General features: G+C 38.1%; 5 protein-coding genes across 5 annotated transcripts; 4 read left to right on the top strand and 1 right to left on the bottom strand.

Annotated features, from left to right (window-relative positions):
* Nucleotides 1-682: 682 nt before the first annotated feature.
* Nucleotides 683-14537, bottom strand: LOC111460708 (30S ribosomal protein 2, chloroplastic-like). The gene is made up of 5 exons (XM_023103956.1): nt 14532-14537; nt 2674-3001; nt 1747-1848; nt 1321-1623; nt 683-926 (listed from the first exon to the last, which is right to left on the bottom strand). Exons 2-5 carry the CDS (start codon nt 2953-2955, stop codon nt 888-890), a joined length of 726 nt encoding a protein of 241 aa, XP_022959724.1. The 5' UTR covers nt 2956-3001; nt 14532-14537; the 3' UTR covers nt 683-887.
* LOC111460710 (60S ribosomal protein L6-1-like) lies at nt 3340-4923 on the top strand. Its single transcript, XM_023103959.1, has 4 exons — nt 3340-3653; nt 3810-3916; nt 4389-4570; nt 4661-4923. Exons 1-4 carry the CDS (start codon nt 3403-3405, stop codon nt 4814-4816), a joined length of 696 nt encoding a protein of 231 aa, XP_022959727.1. The 5' UTR covers nt 3340-3402; the 3' UTR covers nt 4817-4923.
* LOC111460707 (chaperone protein dnaJ GFA2, mitochondrial-like) lies at nt 6307-10318 on the top strand. Its single transcript, XM_023103955.1, has 18 exons — nt 6307-6649; nt 6739-6832; nt 6957-7031; nt 7273-7358; nt 7501-7584; nt 7694-7732; nt 7830-7922; nt 8017-8061; nt 8140-8227; nt 8314-8378; nt 8478-8552; nt 8647-8719; nt 8829-8920; nt 9011-9082; nt 9391-9447; nt 9535-9583; nt 9742-9808; nt 9904-10318. The coding sequence occupies exons 1-18, from the start codon at nt 6563-6565 to the stop codon at nt 9998-10000; spliced, it is 1338 nt and encodes a 445-aa protein (XP_022959723.1). The 5' UTR covers nt 6307-6562; the 3' UTR covers nt 10001-10318.
* LOC111460711 (histone H3.2) lies at nt 11580-12230 on the top strand. The gene has a single exon (XM_023103960.1). The coding sequence runs from the start codon at nt 11655-11657 to the stop codon at nt 12063-12065; it is 411 nt and encodes a 136-aa protein (XP_022959728.1). The 5' UTR covers nt 11580-11654; the 3' UTR covers nt 12066-12230.
* LOC111460712 (histone H3.2) lies at nt 12709-13573 on the top strand. The gene has a single exon (XM_023103961.1). It carries the CDS (start codon nt 12833-12835, stop codon nt 13241-13243), a length of 411 nt encoding a protein of 136 aa, XP_022959729.1. The 5' UTR covers nt 12709-12832; the 3' UTR covers nt 13244-13573.
* Nucleotides 14538-15036: the final 499 nt, after the last annotated feature.

Genomic DNA, 15036 nt, shown 5'->3' with positions numbered 1-15036 from the left:
ATATTTTTAACATTTTGTTTGAAAATTATAGACTTGAGAGCAATTATTTCAAGTGTCTTTGACCTTATGCTACTAAAAGACCCATCTTAAAAAAGTAGTAAATATAAAAGGCTATTTGGAGTATTTTAACATTTTAATCAAGACCCATTACAAACATGAGATAAAAAAGTCAATACCCATCGAAGAAACCAAGAAATCACAAGAAAAACGTTGTATATTAATCTCCAGAAAGGAAAAAAAGAATCAAAACCAGAGCTGGAACAAGAAAGAAACTAGTTCTACAAACACCCATGACTGAACTCGAGAGACAACATGATCAAAGACAAAACTTCATCTTTTTCAGATTCGATCCAAGAGGAGTCCATTGAAGACCAGAGTTCATCAAGGAAATCACAAGCAAGATAAGTTTGCAGAAACTGGGAAATGAGACACGATTATAGGAGCTTGAGGGAGCTGCGAATCAGCTTCAGGTGTCAGTTTGGAGGCTGTTGTTTGAGTTTGGGGTTTACATGTTCTTCCGCCATGGGAAGCCTTTGGGGAGAGAGAAGGAAGGAAGCAATCTATGAAAGCTGAGAGAAGAGAGAGCATCATTGTTTTCTGGGTTTTGAGAGGAACTGAGAATTTGAGAAATGAGTAATTCCTTTGAAAAGATGATGTATTTATAGTGCACGAGGACTGCAAATAGTTGAATAGTCAAACGTGGAATTTGAGGAACAAGTAAAGATTTGCAAATAGTCAAATCTTAAACAGAAAAATAAACAAGATTATACATTAATGATCAATACAGAGAAATTGAGAGAAAAATCTGACCTCTGCTGTTCATTAATTCATGCCAAGAGGTAAAAAGCGAAATTTGCATACCTTTTGTTACAAAGAATCCTACAAAATTATGCCTTGTTTACACGAATTGGTTGACCTTCCAACAACTGCAGCAAAGGAAAACACATATCAGACACAAGCTTCTTCCACCCGTTCGGAAACGAGAAATGTGCATGAGAGTTTTCAGGGAAGTATGCCATCATCTTTGATGAACATAGCTTGTCCAACTATTAGTAATATCGATGATCAATGTAAGTTGTTCGAGTTGGCATACCAATCGACTAGGTTTAGAAATGCTTCTTACAAGTGGGTGATCAGAATGCTACTCTATATGTAATTGTTTAGGGAAACAGAAAATGAAACAAGAATGCTCTACTAGACAATGTGAGCAAAAATGTTGCCAATGCATGAAACCCGACCAGAAAGTGAGATAGAGTTTGCATAAATCAGTATTGATGTTACAACGTTTGACATGATAGAGAATGGAAGCGAGTTACTTACAGCATTGTTAAAAGATGAAATGGCAGCTTCGACTTCCTCCTCGGAAGAAAAGGTAACAAAACCGTAGCCACTTGCTTTCGATGTACCGGGAACCCGTGAAACCTTTGCACTGAGAACTTTACCCTTCTCAGAGAAGAAGTTTTTGAGTGTTTCAGTAGAGACAGTACTCGAAATGTTTCCTACATATACTTTGTGGGGACTATCGATGAATTGGGATTCCTCTGCCTCAAGAAGTGACATATCAACCGTATTTACCACAGGTTTTTCGGTTATATTGACTTTAATTGTACGTCCCCCAACGTCCTGTCATTAGACCGATAGAATCAGCACAATTCATCTATCTAGATTCTAGTGAGCAGTAAGAAACAATTGTTTTGTTCTTGTTCTTTTTCGATTTTTGTTGCACTTGATAGGTATTTAGCTTACTGTCTCGTTCAGTTTCTCAATTGCTGCATTTGCGTCGTCAACCGTTTTCATGGTAACAAAGGCAAACCTGCGGCTTCTTCCAGAGTATTTGTCATACATGACCTGGAAATGGAACAAAATTGGAGTTTTAAAGCCAATACCAACAGTTAGCAAGTAAAGATTAAGAACAAGAAGATGCTAGAATTCTTCAAGTAAATTGATTGCAAGAAATACATCATTAAAGACATGCCATTAGCTACTTCATTTCAGGAACTGTTTGGTACTCATCTTAGATACTCATACAAACGCAACGACACTGAAGCGATGAACCGGAAAGCAGCAAGAATTAAATTTTGAAGTCCTATGGAATTTCTATGAGCCAGTGGCGAGCATTTCACAGGATTTGATTCTCCTTTCCCCTAAAATCGTCCTGTACATCCTTCTTCCCTTTGATAAGTGGCTGCAGCTTATTGTAACTAACAGAGCGTGACTATCCTTTCCCTTCCTATGAACTCTTCCTTCCCTCTCCTATGAACATTTTCCATCTTTAATTCCTTCGTGGATTGGATAACACTCTGCAAGTAAACTCCATTTGAAAGTATATGGTGGACAAATTTGGCCCAAAATCAGGGTACGTTCAGGCAGATGTTTTGATGAACTCAACTTATAAACAATTAACTCGATTAAATTCATGCCAAAATCAGGGTACATTCAGGAAGAAGTTTTGATGAACTTAACTTATGAACAATTAACTCAATTCAATTAATGCGAAGATTCGTTGAAGACAAACTAATCAAGCAGATAGATATAATTCCTCAATAATAGAATCCAGCAAGCAAACCTCAACATCAACATCTCGACGCGCAGGGTACGCAACGAATTTCAAAATGTACAATAGAAGAAAAAAAAAAAAAAAAAAAAATTAAAATTCAATCATAAATTACGCACCTCAGCCTTCTCCACAGCCCCATGTTGTTCAACAATCCGCTTGAGCTCCTCATTATCCACATTTCTAGGTATATTTCCAACGTACAATTTCCTTTCCGCCACTGAACTGGAATCCTGAGCAGTAAGCGCCGCGAAGAGTCTCGTGGGGCGACCGGGAGATAGGCGGAGGAGGGTATGGGTACGACGGCGGTGAAATGAGACTGATTTGAGAAGGATTTCGGCGGGTTTTGTGGAACTGTGGATGAGATTCGTTGGCGATAACACGGCAGAGATGGAAGCCATTTTTGGTCTGTAAAGCTTTGTGTTCCGAAGCGACAAGAACAGAACCCTGAGGCGAGCGAGCCCAGCGGTTTATCCAGTCAGCATGAAGGCTCACACACGTGCTTACCGCACGTGCCATTCAGTTTTTTTTTTTTTTTTAAGATAAATATAACTATATGCTCAGTTTTTTGGTTGTTAAAAATAAACCATTGATTGTTGTCATTTGGGCTTGGGCCCAAGCCCAAATGATCAAGAGCTTCGAATTAGGGCTTGGGCTCAAGCCCAAACTACAAGAGCTTCGAATTAGGGCTTGGGCCCAAGCCCAAATTATCAAGAGCTTCGGATTAGGGCTTTTCCGAGAAAAAAAGAAACCCTAATATAATGTTCTCTTTGTTGGATGATTAGGCTTTCTGGTGGTAGTTTCTTTCTCGTCGAAGAAGAGCAGCAGATTCTCGCAGGGAGACGGTAATGGCGCCCAAAACCCCTAGAGTTACCAGAAACCCGGATCTAATCCGAGGCGTCGGTAAGTACTCGAGGTCTAAGATGTATCACAAGCGAGGTCTTTGGGCCATCAAGGCCAAAAACGGCGGAGTGTTCCCTCGTCATGATGCCCAGCCAAAAGCTGATGCCGCAGTCGAGAAGCCGCCGAAGTTTTATCCTGCCGATGATGTGAAGAAGCCCCTTGTTAACAAGCGCAAGGCCAGACTCACGAAGCTAAGGTATGGCGACTTTGTTCGCTTGCTCAATTTATTATTGTTATTATTTTGTTCTGTTTGATATTTAGTGCTTTGAGGTCTTACTCTTATTCCGGTCGAGAAGCTTTGGGATTTGTAGATTGAGGTCTTACTTTAATTTTGTTCTATTTGTGATTCTAGAGCCAGCATTACTCCCGGTACCGTGTTGATTATCCTTGCTGGGAGGTTCAAGGGGAAGAGAGTTGTGTTTTTGAAACAGCTGCCATCTGGGTTGCTTCTGGTCACTGGTGAGTTCATTCAATTGTTTGACGAAGTATTAAGTCATTTCTTTCTGTCATCTCGAATTATTTCTTCTATGTATTGTTTGCATTTTAGAAGTTTTCCTGTGATTTAGTTTGCTTTTTCTTGCGATTTTATTTGCTTTGCTGTCCTCTTTAATGGAAACGTTTGCCTTTACTTCGTTCTTTGAGTGCATTTGCTGAAGAACTTATTCTATTGCTTACTTTCGTTCAAAAATACCCAATGTTGATTAATTCTTTCTATTGCTCGTGATTTCAAAATGTATTCAGGCAAATAGTTTAAGCTAAGCTATATCCCTTATCTGTTTACTGGGAATTTGAACTTTTTAATCCTGAATCTTGGATTTAATGTTCCATTCGAGTAGTCAATGTGAAACGCCACCAGAAGTCAGCTCATGTTTTCTTATGAAATTTGGTGTGCTTTTTAAGCATTACTGTAACATGTCCTTTATGACTATAGGGCCTTTCAAGATTAATGGTGTTCCTCTAAGACGGGTGAACCAATCATACGTCATTGCAACGTCCACCAAAGTAGAAATCTCTGGAGTTAACACCGAGAAGTTCGACGACAAGTATTTCTCCAAGGAAGTTCAGAAGAAGAAGAAGAAGAGTGAAGGCGAGTTCTTCGAGGCAGAGAAAGAGGTACAAGGACCTGCATTGCACTTCTATGATGCCCCATTGTCGTAATTCTTTTAGCTGTCCTAATTATTTGATTCACACTTCTTATTCTAGGAGAAAAGTGCCCTCCCAGCTGACAAGAAGGATGACCAGAAAGCTGTGGATACACCATTGATAAAGTCGATCGAGGGTGTTCCGGAGTTGAAGGCATACTTGGCAGCAAGATTTTCTCTCAAGTCTGGAATGAAACCTCATGAGCTTGCCTTTTAGATAAGGGATTTGTTTGTTTTTTGTTCATCTGAACTTGTTCACGACTTGTTACAATAGTTACCTGTCCCAATTTTTTATTCGAAATGGAGATTCCATGGTTCACAATTTCTCTTTCTTTTTGGAATACATAAATACATATACATATATATATATATATGTATGTATGTATGTATGTATGTAGCATGATTTGTTTAATGTTCAAATAGGTTCCTTTGATTAGATTTCCTTTTTGAATTTCTTATGATATCTGACTATTAAGAAGTCTTTTTTGAAAATTATAGAACCTCCCATTATAACGTTGGTAGAAGTTGATGTCATAGATATCTTTAGTGTTTGAAACTTGTGGCTTCTTTTTGACATCATTTTGAACCATTTCAATTTATGAACAATTTCAATTTGAGTTAGTGGCTATTTTTTTTTTTTTACTACGATGATGATATAATATTGTTGACTTTTAGTATAAATTTTTGTGAATGAAAATAGTGTTCGTTCTTCATGATTTTTTTCTTAATTAACCCAGGTGAGATTACGTCAACTTCCCCCTTACCAATAGTTATATACTGTGAGCCGTTAAAGTTATATACCGTGGAATTTGTCAACTTTCCCTATCAATAGTTATATACTGTGAGCTGTCAACTTCCCCCTACCAATAGCTAAGCTTCCCTTTACCAATAGTTATACACTGTTAGCCGTCAACTTCCCCTTACTAATAGTTATATACTGTGAGCCGTCAACTTCCCCCTGCCAATAGTTATATATTGTGAGCCGTCAACTTCCCCCTACCAATAGTTATATACTGTGAGCTCCCCCCTACCAATAGTTATATATTGGGAGCTCACCCCTACCAATAGTTATATACTGTGAGCCGTCAACTTCCTCTTACCAGAGCTGTTATTGTTACTCTCTTGCTTGCATATATAACACCTCTTTCAAAATCTCTCTTTCGAAAATTTTTGCCTTCGTTTTCTAAAACCTTCTTTTTAAATCGAGGTCAGAGGCCCGAGCATACGTCACTTGGTCGTAGGCAACATAAGAACAAATTGACTTAACTCACTTGTTGCTTGAAAGTGAGTGCTGCACAATCGCAAGTCCGCTGCTATCCGGGCGACATAAGAACGAATTGGCTTAGCTCACTTGTTGGGGGAAAGTGAGTACTGCACAATCGCAATTAGCTCACTTGTTGCTGGAAAGTGAGTGCCGCACAATCACAAGTCTGTCATCAAAAGTGCGATTGTGACAAGTGGTCTCACTCATCCTCAACCCACAAAATTTATTTTTGATTGCAAAATTAAAAAAAAAAAAAAATATATATATATATATATACAAACTAAAAATTAAGATCTAACTAAGTAAGGCTAAATTTACGGTATCTATATATATAAGGAAAAATTTGAAATGGAAAGGAAATATATATATATATACGGAATAATTGGGCTCCTTGGGACACGGTGGCTCAGACAAATAGCCTGAGGTTGCTTCCGGAAAGTTTGGGCCTTTTCCTCCCTCCTTCAACGCCTAAAGCTTAGAAATTATAGAAAAAGGGCGAGCGATTCTCCTCCTCCTCCTCCTCTTCTCTCTGCTAGAACCTTCCGCGCTTTCTTTCTCCAATTAGGGTTTTTCAGGGTTTATCATATCCTCCATTGGCTATCATTCAATTTCCCATTTCAATTCCTTCTCCCACCTACCTACCTACCTACACACCCAGTTTGATATACACCATTAACCCTCTGCGTCACGTACCTCCAAATGGTTCGCTCCGATGGCCTCAGGCTCATCCGTTTGTTGGCTCGTCGGTCCCTCACACCCCACCTCCCTCGCGAACCCTCAAGCTCCGTATGTCGTCTTTATCTGATTCTCTCTCGTAATCGTGTTGTTGATTTCCTAATTTTCTGTGATTTTATTTCGAGATTCGTTCTTTTTAGGTAAACGACGCGATTCTTCAAGGGAGTTGTAGGCGATTTACTTCTGGGGTTTGCAATCAATCCGTTGTTTTTGGAAACTTCGCTTCGAAGAATGGTATGTTTTTGTATTTGTACCCTCTTTTTTTCTTATTCGTTAAAAGTTCTCTTTGGAATTGGATTAATATCTTGCCCTTACCATTTGGTTGATTGATTTTTTTTTAAAAAATTCTGTGGTGCAGTGAATAAAAAGAACTGGTTTCAGTTGGGAGCTCTTGGGGCCAACCATGGAGAAGCAAAATTAATTCATGGCACTGGTACGATGTTATACATCATTCAGAATACATTTATTTACTTCCTATCATGTTCACTTCAATTGATTTCCTCTGTTGCATCCGTAGCTGATGGGCGTTATGCCTATCCTTCCAGTTCTAGTTGGTGTAGTTTGATATCATTGTTGCATCAACAAGTTACGCCTATTATATGCTATCAATTTTATATCACAAACGTGTCGGGAATACTTAAAACTTTTTATCATTTATGTACTTTTTGAATCAGCACGAATGTCTGCTAGAGATTATTATGATACGCTGGGTGTGAACAAGAACGCAACTGCATCTGAAATAAAGAAAGCATACTATGGGGTAAGTTAGAAGTTTGGCGTTTGGTGACTGCATGATACTCTGAAACCCGTTTTCTTTAAATGGAAAATTAGATTTTTTCGGGCGAATCTGTTGTTAAGTCTTGCTGTTACATTATAGTGAATTTAACATTCTTCTTTGGCAGCTAGCAAAAAAGCTTCATCCAGATACGAACAAGGATGACCCCGATGCTGAAAAGAAGTTTCAAGAAGTTAGCAAGGCTTATGAGGTAATAATCCCCATACATCTATGATTTTTTGCAGAGATGTGTATATTAAATGTGTCTTTTCTTCTTTCTACAATTCAAGTTTTTAAAGTTCGTGTTTTAATGGTGTTAGGTTTTGAAAGACGAGGATAAACGCCGACAATATGATGAGGTATGATTTCGAATTCCACTTAAATGTTTTTTCCCCTCAAAAGGTAAGCATTCAAGATTTAAGTTGCATTTATTCTGTTTCCTGTACAATGTCATAGGTTGGGCATGAAGCATTTTCACAACAAGACCATCACGGTGGCTTCCCTGGTGAAGGCTTTGACCCATTTAGTGGAATGTTTCGGGGATTTGACGTAAGCCAATCTTCTATTGAGTTTCTTTTGTAACGTTTTTCCCCCTTGAAAGCTTACAGTCTTTTTCATGTGTTCTCCTGCATGTGGCGACCAGTTCTCTAATATATTTCGCCAGAACTTTGGTGGAGAAGATATCAAGGTGCAAGTCCTATCTGGTTATATGCTCTGAGCTTCATTCTTAGGCAGCACACTTATTATTGTTGGTTTTTGTTGGTAGGTTACTTTGGAGATATCCTTTATGGAAGCTGTCCAGGGGTGCAGAAAAAATGTGGCATTTAATGCTGCTGTGCCATGTGATACTTGTGGTAGGCAAAATCTATTCAATTCTTGAAATTTTATCTTCTAGTTGACTGCCTCCAGTTCTTTGATAAGATAAGACTTGATTTTGCAGGTGGCAGTGGTGTTCCACCTGGAACTAGACCCGAGACATGTAGACGCTGCAAGGGCTCAGGCATGGTTAGTTTTTTTCTGTTGTTCTATTCCGTTAGTCATTTTCCATAGTGAATGTAGTTTTGTGAGATCTAAGACATTTCATTTATCACTCTCGAACACTAGACGTATATGCAAACTGGCCCATTCAGAATGCAAGCTACTTGTTCGCAATGTGGTGGAAGTGGAAAAATTGTATCGGTATGTTGCACTTTTTGTTTAGAATCTTTTTACAAAGTAATCTTGCATCGTGAAATTCTGGTTTCTCATTTTTTCTTAAAAAAAAACGTTTCAGAATTTCTGCAAGTCTTGTAATGGAGAACGAGTTGTGAGAAGATTGAAATCGGTTAAGGTGGACGTAATGGCAGGTAAGTCTTCCTGGTTTCCTTACAAGGTTAAATCTTATAGATATTTCTCAGAAATCCTTTTCTGCACTTGTGGACAATGTTAGATTGGTGTTCTTGATGGCTTATACAGGGATAGATGATAATGAAACTATGAAGGTGTTCAGGAGTGGAGGTACAGATCCTGATGGAAATCAACCTGGTGATCTATATGTTACTATTAAGGTGACTTCGATTTCTCATTCATTCGATTTCGTTGTCTATTTCTCCCTTGGCTGATGTGTCGACCCTTCTGTTTTTTTTGGGAATAAAAAGGTTCGCGAAGACCCCGTTTTCAAAAGAGAAGGCTCTGACATTCACGTAGATGCTGTTTTAAGCATCACTCAGGTAGTAATTTCTATCTTTTCTTCTTAATTTGATAAGCAAGAAACCAAGCTCTCATTGAGAAACGTGTAAGACTCTACTTGGGCATAAAACGTGTCGACTAAAATAGGCCAAACCGAAAAGAGGGCCTCCAATCCAAAAGAATATCCTATAACTGTAGTCTACCTTATTATATCGAATTACTGCATTTGTTCGAGCGATCTACAACTGTCGTAAATTTCTTTTTTGCCTACCTCTATCTCGATAAGCTGAAGCCAAAGCTCTTATTTTCTTTTGAGTAATAGTTCACCTATCTGGTATTGTCGGTGCAGGCTATATTAGGAGGCACTATCCAGGTTCCGACTCTAACGGGAGATGTTGTCCTTAAGGTTAGGCAATATGTTAATATTGAAATGATGCGTTATGAGTATTGTGGGTTTAATGCCAGATTGATGACATTGAGTTGTAATTCTTAGGTCCGTCCTGGCACTCAACCTGGACAGAAGGTTGTTCTGAAGAAGAAAGGTAATGTAGCGAATATCATCTTTTTAGGCTTCTTGATGGCATTGGAAAGAGTTACAATAGACTTGTTGGTAGCATCAAATGTTTTTGTTTCTAAAGGGCACTCCAAATTGAGAGTCTATGCTAGACATGATGTTCTGTTCTGTTCTGTTCTCTTGCAGGGATAAAAACGAGGAACTCGTACTCATTCGGCGATCAATACGTGCACTTCAACGTCAGCATACCAACGTGAGTCCTCCTATTCCCGCAACTCTGTCGATATTGTCGATAAATTTGTTCTTTCATTTCTTCTTATGGATGGTATTTGTGTGTTTCATCCTCAGGAGTCTTACTCCAAGGCAACGCGAATTAATCAAGGAATTCTCAAAGGAAGAGCAAGGCGAAGACGAGAAACGCACCGCTGCTGGAGCATCTGGCTAGATGCAACATTCCAAGAGGTATTCTCTTTTCAAAAAAAAAAGAAAAAAAAAAAGATCAATATCCCATTTTGTTGTAGCAAACTCTGAGTTCTAGAAAGGAAAGAAAAGAAAATGGTATGGTTCTTGTACTATGGAAATAGCAAGGAGCCAGCCAGTAGTAGGGAAGTTTTGTAGGAGTATTCTTGGTTGTATTTAGGCGTGAGACGAACGCGATACGGTAGAAATACTGTAGTTTACGTTGTATAGACATAGACTCGGTTATTTCTCTGCTTTTATTCATCATAACGGGGGCATGAATCAATGTCCTCTACATTATATATCTTCTTTGTTTGTTTCATTTTTGCGTGTTTTCCAGCTGGGTATTGCCTTACACAACGTAATGCTATATAGTTTTGTGTACATCCTCTGATGTTATATATAATTTTGGGTACATCCAATAGGCGCGTTTCTATCTTGCATGGTCTGTTAACTCATGGACTACATTGCTATAAAAGTTTTGTATACTAATATGTTGGTACCTGCATGGGTGCGCCAAGTGAACCATTTCCCTCCCGTTCAACTTTCGTTTGACCTTTGTTTATTTGATTTCTATGCTAATTTTAATATGACTAGATTTATGACCAATTTGATGAATTTCCCGTGTACAAAATAGAATCTATACTACGAACACTAATATGAGACAAAGAACTATGATTCAGGTGACTGATGAACTAAGTAAATAATAGGGCGCTAAAGCTAGTAAAGATGTTTTCAATATAACTGAACATCCATGATCGTGAGATGATATACGATGAAAGAATCAAACCCTAGTGCTCCAAAAATCAAGTTTGTCCGTATTCGGGAGTTTGTGAATTAGGGTAAATTTTAGATTCTATAGTAATAATTATAGAGTTAAAAAAGTATAGAAAAAAAAATTGAGACTTAATAATTATAATAATAAAATGCTTAAAATTTTACATTCTAAATTAATTAAAATGTTGAATTTCTTTTAAAGCGATGAAAATTATGAATATTTAAAATTCAGGATATTATATTACAGTATATTTTGTTTATGAAATATTATTGAATTTATTAAAAATTTTATCTTTTTAATAAAATTTATACCGATGAAATATAAAATATAAAAAGCACAATATTCACATGTGAATTCCAATTTTATCTTGTAAATCTACTTTTAAATTTAATAAAAAGGTAGAAATTGAAATTATTATAAGTTTAGGAATTTCATTGATTAAACTTATAAATTTTAAGATTTAAATTAGTTGATTTTTTATTATTAGATTTTAATTGATTGAAATTCAAGAGTATAAATTCATATTTTTTCACTAATTTTAATCAAATTTATCATCCATAAAATAATTTGGTAACTCATTAAAATATTATCACAGGTGGCAGACTATTATTGGCTGTCAAAAACTGCCGCGGATTGGAATCCTCAAACAGACCAAACAAACAAATCGGACCGTCCGAAATCTTCGCAATCCAACGGTCTTCCATCACGCTCCTAAAATCGAAAAATTTAAGAACCTCGCGCTTTTTCTTCAACACACACAACAGAACGCTTATATCTACACCTCCAAATCTCCATCCGCCACAACCAAAGTCTCAGATCACATTACCAAAACCTTCAAATTTTGTCATTCCAATTCACCCGAATGGCTCGCACCAAGCAAACCGCCAGAAAATCCACCGGAGGCAAGGCTCCAAGGAAGCAATTGGCCACTAAGGCTGCTCGGAAGTCAGCCCCAGCCACCGGTGGAGTGAAGAAACCTCACCGCTTCCGTCCTGGAACCGTCGCACTTCGTGAGATCCGTAAGTACCAAAAGAGCACAGAGCTTTTGATCCGCAAGCTTCCGTTTCAACGATTGGTTCGTGAGATCGCTCAGGATTTCAAAACCGATCTGAGATTCCAGAGCAGTGCCGTAGCGGCGTTGCAGGAAGCAGCAGAGGCCTACTTGGTAGGTCTGTTTGAAGATACGAATCTGTGCGCGATTCATGCCAAGAGAGTCACGATTATGCCAAAGGATATTCAATTGGCAAGGAGGATTAGAGGGGAAAGAGCTTAAATTCGTGGATTGATTATTTCTCTTGGTGGTTCTGTTATATTTATGAGTTTGATTTTGTGGCTTAGGGTTTAGATCGGTTGCAGATTGAATGTATATGGGGATCTTGAATCCGAATTTCTCAATGAATTGCTTTCTGGACTGCAAATTGTTCCATTTTGATGTTCATTATAGATCGTTTCTTTCTTGGATGCAAAATTATATGAATGAATAATTTTATCTTAAGATTATTTTGTTGAAGGGTGAGATTAATGTAGTAAGTTGAGTTTAATTAAATTTATGAAATTGTTAAAATATGTGTAAATGGAAGTTAATATGGAAATATAAAAAGGATTTGAAATTAAAATATATTATTATTATTTTTTTCATCCAATGAAATTCTAACAATAAAAATGAATTATTTTGTAATTAAAATAAAAAAAGCTTTTAGGCGGTAAAATTGTTCCCTCCAAATAGTTGAATAATGAAAGACGAAAAGAAAAGGCGGATTTTCCACGTGGCAGAATATTATTGCTTGTTTGTTTCAGCCACGGATCGCTATCTTTGAACGGACCTAACCCGTCAAATCTCACCGTCCAATTAACAATCCAACGGTCTTCCTAGAAAGGGAATTCACCAAATTTCCACCAAAATTTGAAATCTCCCGCTTTTTTTCTCATCCAAATCTCTATATCTCCGCCTCCAACCCTCGCAAGTTTCTTCACCGCTCAATTGAAAATTATCACTTCGGAGCTCGAATCTTCACAATTTTGCTAAACTAATCGGTTCGAATGGCTCGCACCAAGCAAACTGCCAGAAAATCCACCGGAGGGAAGGCTCCCAGGAAGCAATTGGCCACCAAAGCCGCCCGAAAGTCAGCTCCGGCCACCGGCGGAGTCAAGAAGCCCCACCGTTTCCGCCCTGGAACCGTCGCACTCCGTGAGATCCGAAAATACCAGAAGAGTACTGAGCTTTTGATCCGAAAGCTTCCGTTTCAACGATTGGTTCGTGAGATCGCACAGGACTTCAAAACCGATCTGAGGTTCCAGAGCAGTGCCGTGTCGGCGCTTCAGGAGGCGGCAGAGGCGTACTTGGTCGGTCTGTTTGAAGATACAAATCTTTGTGCTATTCATGCGAAGAGAGTCACCATTATGCCGAAGGATATTCAATTGGCTAGGAGAATCAGAGGCGAAAGGGCATAGAGGGTTGGCTTGATTGTTTTGCATCTTTCTGTTTTACTACTTTTAAAATGCCTTCTCTGATCCAGGTTTAGATTCTTCTGTAAATCTGCTGCGTTCTTAACTACTATCCATGGCTAGATTCTTGGTCACAAGTATATGAGATTTCAAAAATCGGAGTATTAGATGGATTTGCACTTACTTTGCTCATTGTAGTTTGATGAATCCAATTAGTTTTCGTTGCACTGAAATAATTCGGTTCTGTAATTGAGTCGTTAGATTTCTCACTCGCAATTCTTTTTCTGCTTGAATCTGGTATTCGGTATGGAATCCATGTCTGTTCTTCCATGTGGTTCTCAAACCTGTAGGCTTAGTCTCACAATAGCACTTTACTCGGTAACAAACATTACGATTATGCGACACTCACTTCTAACATCAAATGAGTCAAGTCAATTTGTATTTGCGTCTCCTATGATGGGACAAATCTAGACATGATTTCACCTTACGGTCATACAAAATCAGGGGAGTAGTTGACAACTAGTCACACCCATCTAGTACATTTTGAATTGATTTAGGTTTGGTAGGTCTAGACATGATTTCGTCGAGTAGTCATACGAATAGAAAATACAATGGCATGACATAGGCATGCAGCCACGGACAACATGCTCTGGACGAGCATGACCGTGACATTTAGTAGGCACTCGTCCTTAAGAATATCTGTCAGCATTATGTGTTGGTTTGTTGATTGTATGACTTCCATTGAAGCCTGAAGAAAGTAACATATCCTTTTTCATCAGCTAAATGCTTTCCAACTGTTTCACCTGCACAAAAAACCACAGCCCAATTAGAAGTAGAAACCAAAAATTGCATATAGCATTGGAAGTGTGCATTGGGTTAGGAAGACAGTGCAAGAAAGCATGAGTTTGCTCTCATTTCATCTCATAAAACCAACATTTTCAACCCCATTAAAACCCCATTATTCCTCTTCAAATTTCATTTCAGGTCAAGAATGAAGCCGGGAAGCTTCAAACCTCTGCAATTTCTAGTGTTCATGATAGCAATGACATGCTTTGTGGAGCCAAGCAAAGCCAAGTTCTGTTCAAACAGCTTGATTTCCACGTTGGTTCAGCTCATTCCTTGCAAGCCATCACTGTCGCCATTCAGCCCCATGCCACCAAGTCTCCTCTGTTGCCATGCGCTCAAGACTCTCGGCCAGCCATGTCTCTGTGCAGTGTTGGACGCCCCCCCTGTTTCTGGTATTGATTACAACGTGGCCATGTTGCTTCCTCAGAAATGCGCTTTGAATTTCCACCCATGTAACTCTTTCTTCTTCTTCAATCTCTCAACATTTTTTCTGGTTGTTTTGTGTTGAAGACTCTTAAGAAACTTGATTTTGTTCTTGTTCTTGTTGTTCTTATGCAGGTTTTTAGAAGATGGAGGATGGTGAGATGTTTGAAGATGATGAATAAAACTGCTTGTTATGTTTTGATATCATGTGGTTGGATATATGTTTTATGAAAAAATAAATGTTTGTTTCAACTTTCCGATCGAAATTTATAGAAAGTCGAGTTTGATCAATATTGAGTTAAGATGTCTATCGTTGAAAAGATTCATACTACTTTAAATAATGTACCTTACAAATTTCTAATTTGACTTAAATATTAATTATTTTATTTCATCAATCTTGTGCCGTACTCAGATTCCAATTACAACTCAACTTCACCTTACCTTTAAAAAATATTCAGAATATTTAAAGTTTGTAATCAATATCAGTGATACTTGTGTTACTGTATTTTAGTTATTAATATAACCTATAT

The sequence above is a fragment of the Cucurbita moschata genome, unplaced genomic scaffold (genome assembly GCF_002738365.1).
Source record: "Cucurbita moschata cultivar Rifu unplaced genomic scaffold, Cmos_1.0 Cmo_Scf00024, whole genome shotgun sequence".
NCBI lineage: Eukaryota > Viridiplantae > Streptophyta > Magnoliopsida > Cucurbitales > Cucurbitaceae > Cucurbita > Cucurbita moschata.
This window is presented reverse-complemented; position numbering and strand designations above follow the sequence as displayed.